Source organism: Rosa chinensis, chromosome 2, assembly GCF_002994745.2.
Source record: "Rosa chinensis cultivar Old Blush chromosome 2, RchiOBHm-V2, whole genome shotgun sequence".
Taxonomy (NCBI): domain Eukaryota; kingdom Viridiplantae; phylum Streptophyta; class Magnoliopsida; order Rosales; family Rosaceae; genus Rosa; species Rosa chinensis.
In genome coordinates, this window is record NC_037089.1 from 20,424,023 (window position 1) to 20,434,172 (window position 10,150).

At 37.6% G+C, this 10,150-nt stretch overlaps 1 protein-coding gene across 1 annotated transcript; it reads left to right on the forward strand.

Annotated features, from left to right (window-relative positions):
* The first annotated feature begins 5,182 nt into the window (after positions 1 to 5,182).
* Positions 5,183 to 9,929, forward strand: LOC112183876 (eukaryotic translation initiation factor 3 subunit A). Its single transcript, XM_040513297.1, is given in 13 exon segments — positions 5,183 to 5,298; positions 5,393 to 5,415; positions 5,716 to 6,785; positions 6,879 to 6,908; positions 7,317 to 7,544; positions 7,628 to 7,789; positions 8,056 to 8,212; positions 8,357 to 8,417; positions 8,499 to 8,584; positions 8,720 to 8,820; positions 8,961 to 9,086; positions 9,487 to 9,615; positions 9,704 to 9,929. Coding segments are annotated over 13 exon segments (2,322 nt in total). The 3' UTR covers positions 9,737 to 9,929.
* The last annotated feature ends 221 nt before the right edge of the window (positions 9,930 to 10,150 follow it).

A 10,150-nucleotide genomic window follows, 5' to 3' on the forward strand; every position in this document is an offset into this window, starting at 1 on the left:
AAAACCTTGTATTTAATTTTTTTATTGAAAAAGAGATTTATGTTGTCTAATTAAGGAATAGATATGCAATCAAGATTTATAGAGTAATTAAATCATTCAAATGACTAAGTTTTTTATTTTAAAGATAATAATTTGTTTGCAAATTATATGAGTGAGGTTATTTGAGGAACTTTAGTGAGATTTAGTGAGTAAATTTAGTATTCAAAAACTTGATATGAGGTGTAAAAAGTATAGGAGATCAAGTGAGTATATTCCGAGGTCCCAATAGAAAAACTCATCAAGGTAATGCAAGTTTAATTTTATGCATCAAGTCAGAGAAAAGCATCACAAAAATATTTGTATGTTTACATAATGAAATAAACTATCTTTAATCTGGTCCAAAAATTGTAAGCAAAAGTAGTATATTGGTTCTTTATGTTTTTATCTTTTGGTTTTTTATTTTAGTTAGGTACGATAAGTCCTTACTTTATTGAGTTAGGGTTTAGGTGTTCTGGTGAAGGTGTTGAGCCATTAGTATGGTGTTATACCCAAGAACTATTTGCTTTAATCTTGGTATCTTCTTGTTGACAAACTGGGGAGCTGCTTCTGCATTTGATCTAGTGGTAATTGGGTCATGGTGCAGAAGGGAGTAGAGTTCCTCTTGAGGTTGGCTTTGAGGATGTATTATAACTCTTGGGATTAGTTTGCTATCAGTAACCCAATCTTAGGGCGATTATTGTGGTTAGACGTTAGGCCTTATTGGCTCATGATGTCCTTAACCTCTAGTTCTATCTTATGGATATGAGTAGTTCATCTTCTTCAATTGGAGTGGTTATGAATTTACGTAGTCATTACCATCTATGTAATCTTTTTAGATTAATGAATGAATTTATCTTTCTCTAAAAAATAAAAACAAAAATAAAAAAGTTTTAGTAGGCCTGTTAAAGGAAAAACACATTATGTGTCTTCGTCAAAGGAAACAGACGAAGAGGGAATTAGGCAATTACAAATCACAGCTCAATCAGCATTTAGTATCATCAATGTAATTAATATTTCCGTTGTAATCCTATCCCTATATAAAGGGGTTATGAATGAAATGAGTAGACCAATTCCAATCCATTTTTACTTTTACACGTTATCAGCACGCTCAGAGCAAATAAGCCCTCAAAACCCTAGAGATTTTTTTTTTCTTTTTCTGCCGCCACCAATAAAAAAAAAATTCTCCCTAGGCCGGCCCTGCCCAGACCGGCCTCACCTCCGCCTCTCCGGCCGAGCACCACAGCATGCTTGCAGCCCACTACCTAGCACAGGCCACCACCCACCTGCGCGCACAGACCGGCCTCCATCGAATTGCTAAGGGCACCTAGACGCTTGGGTACCCAACTCATCCAAGACAGCCCACTGCCCCTGCGTCCACCCACCGAAATCTGCAGCACAGCTCCGAAATCTGCAGCACTGCGGCCTCCAGCCAGCCCCTCCCCCCGCCACGACAGCAGCCCCACAGATTGGCCTCTCCAAATCATTCTTCCGGCCTCCACGATCAGCCTCCCTCCCTACTGCCCAGCACCTGCGCGCACACCCACCGGCCCTCCCAGCCTGCAATACCCCGCCTTGCCAACCTCGCCGCCTGCCACACCTGCAGATCACAGTCGCAGCAGCCCAAACCAGTCTGCTCCTAAACCAGAAGGAAGGAAAGCCGGAGGAGGAAGAAGAAGAAGAAGAAAAAAAAAAGGGCAACTCGGGCCGAAGTAAGGAACCGGCCCAGAAACGAAAAAAAAAAAGGGCCCAAAGAACAGAAGGCCCAGAAAGGGCCCAAAGAACAGAACAAAAAAAAAGAAAAAATAAAGGAGCAGGCCCTGCAGGCCCAGAAACGAAAAAAAAAAAAACAGAAAAAGAAAAGAACAAAGAGAAGGCCCAAAGAAAAAACCAGGCCCAGAGAAAAAAAAGAAAAGAAAAAAAGGGGGATCAAAGCCCACTGCTGAAAAGGGAGAGGAAGCGGTCCAGTTTTTTTTTTTTTTCTCAAGCACACAAACATCGCTACGCACGCCTGCATCAACACGCGCGTGCGCTAGGATTGTTTTATTTTCTCGAAATCAAGTATGTTTTCTTTATTTTATTTTATGATTTTTAACAAAGCATGTGAATTTTATTATATTTTGTTATTAAGCATGTTTAGTCGATAATTTTTGATCATTTGAAGCATGCCTTGTTATTTATGTTTTAGATAATTACCTTTAAGCATGATTATATATTTCATTGTTTATGGTTTATTTATGAAATTTTGAGCATGTTTTTATGTTTATTTATCCTTATATAAATTATTCCTAAGCATGCCTTTATATTATGCTATTGTTTATATTTTATTTTACGCATGATATATCATTGCTATTATTATATGTAGCATATATTTTGTTGTATATTTGTGCAATTTGAGCATGTCATGTAGTTTATTTTTATATATGCTATGTTTTATTTATTATTAAATGTGTTATAGTTATTTTTGTAATACAACATATAAAATTCCATTTTGCCATGATAATGAAAATTCATGCGCATTATACACACACTTACTGTGATAAAGTATTTTCACATAGCATCGAAAAAATGTGACCATTACTAATCTTGGTTCTTGAAATCTAATTCATATGTTTGGAAAATAATTTACGTAGATGTCTTTATGACTGTGTAATTTATATCTTCTCTCTTGTTTTATGTAGATGGCTGATCCAACTCGACCTGAGTTTGACATCTTGGACTCAGAAGGACTTCAGTACCATCGTTGGGTTTCCGATATGGAAACTGCCTTTGTGGCAAAAGACTACACTGCCACCATTACTGATCCCAAAGATGATGAACTATCTAATAAGGTGAAAGCAGATGCCTTAATTTTTCTGAGGCGACATATTGATCCTAGCCTACGCTGGGAGTACCTTCAGTTGAAGACACCCAAAGCACTGTGGGATGCCTTTAAAGGACGTTTTGGAAACATTCACGATACTTTGCTTCCAGGACTGGCTGTTCAGTGGAATAGAATCCGCTTGCTTGATTATAAAAAGGTCAATGACTTCAACAAGGATATGTTGCGCTTAAAGGCACGTCTCAATTTCTGTGGAAGGGAAATCACAGAAGATGATATGATCTACAAGACTCTTACCACCTTTCCTAATTCAGCTTTTATACTAGCGAACCAGTATCAGTTGGATTATGACAACAAAAGAATCACAACCTTCAATAAGTTGATAAGCCTACTGCAAGTGGCTGAGAGACAAAATGAGATTTTCTTGAATAACAATGCCAGGCCCACTGGGACAAAGAAAATTCCCGAGGCTAATTATGGCAAAATGAAAGGTGGAAATAACTCCAATGCAAGGGGGTTTAGACGTGTTGATCCCTACCCACGTGGCAACAATGCACCACGTGGAAAGGGACATGGGGATCGTGGAAACAAGATGAAAAAGGAAAGAGTTGACAATGAACCATGCTATAGGTGTGGATTCAAAGGGCATTGGTACAAGAACTGCCAAGCAAACAACAGAGTAGCAGCTAATTACAAGAGGTATAGAGAGTCTAAAGAACAAGAGGCTCACTATATGGAAGAAGGAGGTCATGACCTAGACGTCAACCTTACAATTGCAGGCTTCAATGGCAAAGAGGAACTTGCTAAGTTAATGGATGCTCTCAATCTTGACTGACCTGTTTTTATTTTCCAAAGACAGTTGTGAAGGCATAATGCCTCACTTTTAATTAGACTATTGTTTGGTCTTAAAGTTTATTTTCAATCATGGATTGATGAATAAGATTTCTGAACAAGACCTTGATTTGATTATCGTTGGCTTATTAATAAATTTTGAATTTTATTCTGAAGCACTGAATTTATTCAAATTTATTTACCATACACATATTTACATGGTTCGACCTAGCACTATAAAGATGTAAAGCAATACATCTAGAGAAAAATTATTAGAATGAAAAGAATACCATTCTACGCAAATAGAAATACTCTAAAGAATATAAGTTATATTTTCTAAATACTTCCCATTTATTTGTATGAATGAATGGAGGAGAACTTGAGTGCTTAGATGATAGTGGGACTACCCACACAATATTAAGAAATAGGCAATTATTTATTGAATTAATAGCCTATAATTCCTCTGTGACTACGATGATTGGATCATCACAAGTAATAAAAGAGCGAGGAATTGCCAAAATTTTTGCTGCCTAATGGCACAACATTTAAAGTCACAGATGCTCTATATGCATCAAGAGCTAATCGAACCTTGTTAAAGTTTCAAAGCTATTTGTGCCAACGGTTATCATGTAAAAACACACCGTGAGAATGGAATTGAATACCTTGATATTACATCTAATGACTGTGGAAGGAAACACATCTCACTACTACAAAAAGTTAATCACACAACACTAATCACACAACACTAATCACACAACGGAACAGAAATCATCCGTTGTGTGTTTAAGTAAGCTTTATTGCACAACGGTACTTGTTATATTCCGTTGTGTGAATGCCAACAAAGTGATAACTTTTTTATCAGAACTACATTGCACAACGGATTTAAGTAATGTCTGTCGTCTGAGTCTTAAAAAAATTAGCGGCAGATTTCCCTCCACTTTGGAGCCTTGGTTGCCTCTTGAAATCTGAAATTTGTGCTACTTGATACAACGGTGCTTTATAATTTCCGTTGTGTGATTGAAAACTGGATGCCAAATTTTGAGGACGCTTGATTGAATGTCTTCCATAAGGTAAACCTAGTGCAAGCTGTAGAAATCAGACAACAGAAGTTATACTTTTCTGTTGTGTGAAAGTGGGAACATATAGGCGGCAACATTTTGAGCCAAATTGCTGTATGCGGCAGATTTCCCTCCATGTTTTGACATTTTGATACTCTTACAACAGTTTGTTAGGTTTCTGTTGTGTGAGCAACTTTAGAATTTGTTGGAAGTTTAATTGTTCCACATCGTGTCGAAAGAAAAATGAAACAAATTCTCTCGAGCTCTCTCAGTTGTGAAACCCCGTCTCTCTCCACCACCCCTCCCCACGACTCTCCCAATCGGGAAACCCATCCCCCCCCACGAAACCCCTCTCTCTCAGTCTCTCGATCTCTCTTGTCTCAATTTCATGCTCTCTTCTTCTTCAATCTCATCACCCCCTTTCAAACCCCAACCCTAAAATCTTCCTCCCCCAGCAATGGCCTCCTCCCTCGACCACAACCACACCCTGAACGGCGATTCCAACACCCAGCAATGGCCTCCTCCCCCGGCCATTATCGGACTCGGAGCCTCCAACTCCACTCCCCGGGTCGGGTTCTTCCGCCACTCCAACCCCAAACTCGGCGAGCAGCTCCTCTACTTCATCCTCTCTTCCCTCCGTGGCCCAATTCAATCTGCCAAGGTAATAATATGCTTTGAAGCGAGCTGAAGGTGAGCTGTGGTTGATTTAGGGATTGTTAGCTGAATATAATTCGTTTGATTGTTCTGTTATGGAAATTTTCATTGCTATTTGGAAGAGTTAAGTGTTGAATTAAGTACTTATCTTTGTCAGTATGTTATCGAAGAGTAATAGAATTAAATTGGTTCAGGATTTGATGTTCTTGTTGAACAGACCTTTTGTTATAGCAGACATGTTAATTTTTTGTTGAGATAGATATGGTGTATTGGTTTATTTGGTGGCGATGAGTGCCCTTTTGTATTTGGACTGACGGTTATGATGTGTGGATGCAGAGTTGATCAATGTTGGGCAGAAGCAAGATGCATTGCAATCGCTTCATGATCTTATTACATCAAAGAGATATAGAGCATGGCAGAAGCCACTTGAAAAAATTATGTTTAAATATGTGGAGCTTTGTGTTGACTTGCGCAAGGGTAGATTTGCCAAGGATGGTCTGATTCAGTACCGTATTATATGTCAACAAGTAAATGTCAGTTCCTTGGAAGAGGTGATCAAGCACTTCATGCATCTGTCAACTGAGAAAGCTGAGCAGGCACGTACCCAGGCTCAAGCATTAGAAGAAGCACTTGATGTTGATGACCTCAAAGCAGATAAGAGGCCTGAAGATCTAATGCTGAGTTATGTCAGTGGAGAGAAAGGAAAAGATAGGTCTGATCGTGAAGTTGTTACTCCTTGGTTCAAGTTTTTGTGGGAAACCTACAGAACAGTGCTTGAGATCTTGCGCAACAACTCAAAGTTGGAGGCCCTTTATGCGGTACTGTATTTCTTGTTCAGATAAAGATTCCAATTGGTTGTTTTGATCATATTGTTCATTACCATTTGTGTTCATAAAGTTAAAATAGTATGTAAAATCTATATTCATGGGTCTCTATGGTTCTTATACTTTGCTTCCCTTGCCTTCTGATTATTTTGTGATCTCTATGTGTTCTCCAAGTTTCTGTTACTTCTACAGTTCTACTGCTATTGAGAGGATTTGCATGGCTTGTTCACGGGCTCTAGTTTTTCCTTGTGCTTTGATGTTGTTTAGATTAATTTTTTAAGTATTAATGTTGCCATTTTAATGGCCTTCCACTTCATGCACTACCTTGAATCATGCTGCCATTTTTGCTTATGCTTTTACCATCTGCAGTAATGCCGTGTATAACATAACATATGTTATATTCGATTAAATTGTCTATTTTTATTAGCATCATCTGTTGTCTTGGCTGCACTTTCAGTTCCCCCCTATGATCAGACACGTGCTGCCTCTCACTTGGAACTTGAAAATGAGAAAGAGCGCAATTTGAGGATGGCTAATCTAATTGGCTTTAATCTTGACCCCAAAATCGACAGAGGAGATGTGGTATTGCAAGTTTGTTTGTGTTTATTTTTACAGTTTCTTCTTTAGATTCAACTTATAATTGTTCCCCAAACTGATAATGTGCTTTATGGCCAGCTTTCAAGATTTGCTCTTCTATCAGAACTGGTAAGTTTGTTGATTTCTGTTTTATTTTTATTTATAATTTATTGTATTCACTTTTCCTGTGATAAACATAGACAATTATTACATTTTTAAGGAGGTATTATGGTTTAATATACCCTGGGTCAAGCTTCTTAAGGTGCTGTTAGTTGATCATCAACTATTTATGAATCAAATTATATTCAGGCCACCTTTTTCGATATTTTGAAATTCATATATCATTTTCCATAAACCTTGGCACTTATTAATATTGGTGTGAATGAACGACTGTTTTTCTGGGCTAGTCATGATGCTTGTCCAAAACAGTATTTACTAATAATGGCTTGCAAATTGAAATTTTCTGCTTCTTTGGAAATGCTGTCTTTTTTTTTAATTGTTTTTTCAGTATGGTCTTATTTGTTTTTGTGTTTTCAGGTCTCCAAAGGTGTCTTGAGCTGTGCAACCCAGGAAGTAAAGGATCTCTTCCATCTCCTGGAGCATGAATTTCTACCTCTCGACCTTGCTGTAAAGATACAACCACTGTTGACTAAAATCTCAAAATTTGGGGGTAAGCTGGCTTCAGCTTCTTCTGTTCCTGAAGTGCAACTGTCTCAATATGTTCCTGCACTTGAAAAGCTTGGTACTTTGAGGTTGCTCCAGCAGGTGAGTTGATTTTGTACTTAACTATACCTCTTGTTTGCATAAATTCTGAATGGATTTTAAATTCCTCCTTGTACATATTACAGGTGTCTCGGGTGTATCAGTCGATGAAGATTGAACATTTATCTCGGATGATCCCATTTTATGACTTTTCTGTTGTAGAGAAGATATATGTGGATGCTGTTAAACATAACTTCATAGCTATGAAAGTCGACCATATGAAGGGTGTTATGATGTTTGGTAACTTGGTAAGTTAAGGGTGCTATATCATCTTTTTTGTTATGATTTCATTAGATATGTTTACAATTTGAATCTGGAACTTTCATCCCAATGTGGTCAAATTTGGCTCATGAAATGACAGCAGAGTTTCGTGGTCTGTGTGCTGAAGAGGTATAGGAGTAACACTGAACAGCTTATTTTTACTGGACTTAATGAAAATTCTAGAAGTTTGCAATTCATATCCAAGTTTATCTTTTGTGTTCTGATGTGTCTCTTCGTAAAACATGAATCCCAGGCTTATTTGCAGCAAGAGCTGGAAAAATTACATGATCTTAGGAACAAAGTCAAGTTGGAAGGGGAACATTGGGATGACCTTGTATCTAGTTCGAGTCAGAATTCTCATTTAGTATCCAAGGCTACTCGTTTGTGGGAGTCGATATTAGCCAGTAAAAGTAAGTCCAATCATCATCCTTGTAGTAGTATTATCAAATTGTGTCACACAATTATGTATTCATTTATTTAGTTCTTTAATTTCTGGTTAGATTCATACTCAGTTAATCAGTTTGATAATTCAACTCAATCTCCATCACTTGTAGGTCAACATGAAGTTCTTGCTTCGGGCCCTATCGAGGATTTAATCGCTCATCGGGAGCATAGGTAATATACTGTCAAATATCATTTGAATTCACTAGAGGTCAATCAGCAATTTACCTTTACATGCATAATTTTCCTTTATAGGTACCGCATTTCTGGATCTTCTTTGCTTGCAGCTATGGATCAGAGCTCTCAGGTTCCTTATGCAGATGTCTTATCTGTCCAGTCTGGTGATTTTACTCCTACACATGTTGATGATAAAGAGCAGAGTGATGGTTCATATGTCAATATTAACAGAGAAAAGATGAAGAATAATTTAGATTCATCCCATTCACAAGTAAATGATGAAACTCTTCATCGAGCAGATGAGAGAAGTGGAAGAGTCCACCCAACTGTTGACGTGGCAGAAATTATCAGGCGTTGGACACATACTTTACAGCGTATTCATAAACAGTCACTTCATATGGTAAGCACTTGGAATTATGTTTTTGATTTTGTTGGGAAAATGATTTGAAAGATTGCATTCTTTTAGTCGTGCTTATATGCTGACTTGGGTCTATAACCTCTCAGTAATTGAATCTGTATTGTGCAAATGGTAATTTGTAGGCAAAAGCTAATGAGGGAGAGGGTCCAGAAATTCTAAGAAGTGCGCATGAAGGCAGTTCAAGTGGTCATGCCGAGTCATTAGCTGCAACACTAGCTGAACATCAGCAGCACTTGGTTAGCTTTCAGGTAAGCTTATGCTTTAACTGAACTGGTTATGGCTAAAGTGCTTCCAGCTTCTCAGTTTGGACTTATGTAGAAGTTAGAACCAATTCTTGTCTAACATGGTAGACATTTAACATAAACTTGTAATGAAGTTGTTATTCATTTGAATCTTCATATATGACATTAAATTAAGTATTTCAATTTGAGTTATTTTTGTTGGTATGAGGGGATGTGGGATAGTGAATCCTAGTATGCTTGGACTCCTAGAACTGAATAGACATCGTAAGGCAGGCAATTATGAAATTGAGACACAAGTGGTGGATACGCCTTCTGGAATTCCCGCGATGCAAAATTCATTTTTCTTGAATGTCCTTGTATAATCATCTGATGCTGTGCTGAAATTTTCCAATTGTAACTTGTATAGGTTCTCATTAATCAACTAAAGGAAGTTGCTCCAGCAATACAAAAGTCAATATCAGAATGGACAGATAAAGTAGATAGCATTTCCTCTAATCTGCCTCCAATGATTAAGCATCCTGGCCAGATGGAGAAGGTAACAATCAAGGCACTATGAAAGCTCGTTCTGTGTAAGCACAGTTGTCATCTTATTTTGTTAATCATAAATTGCTTTCTTCCTTTAGGGACTTGCCTCACTACTGAGGAGTGCCTGCTAGATAAAAACAGGAACCTAATTTGACGAAGGAGTAAATAAAGGATCAACTTAAGGCAAATCTTGGAGTGACGAAGATTTTTGTAGAAGCGAATGGCAGCTGAAGGTTAAGAGCCATCGAGAATAGGAATGTTTTTTTATTCATGTGTAGCTAGCTAAGAATGCTCTTGTTTGGTGCATTATCTTGTTACTTGAATGTATTGATGCTTGAATAATGGTACTTAAATGATATATATGGATTAGAGTATTGTTTATATGGTAATATATTGAGCATTATTCTGGACAAACATTTATATCGATATTCTTCTTGTTGTTCAAGGGTTAGTCATACAACACAATACAAAACAATGTGTTGTATGAATGTAAAAGAGTTCAAAATTGAGGCTTCTCCTACAACAGTCACTAGTTGGTACCCAAT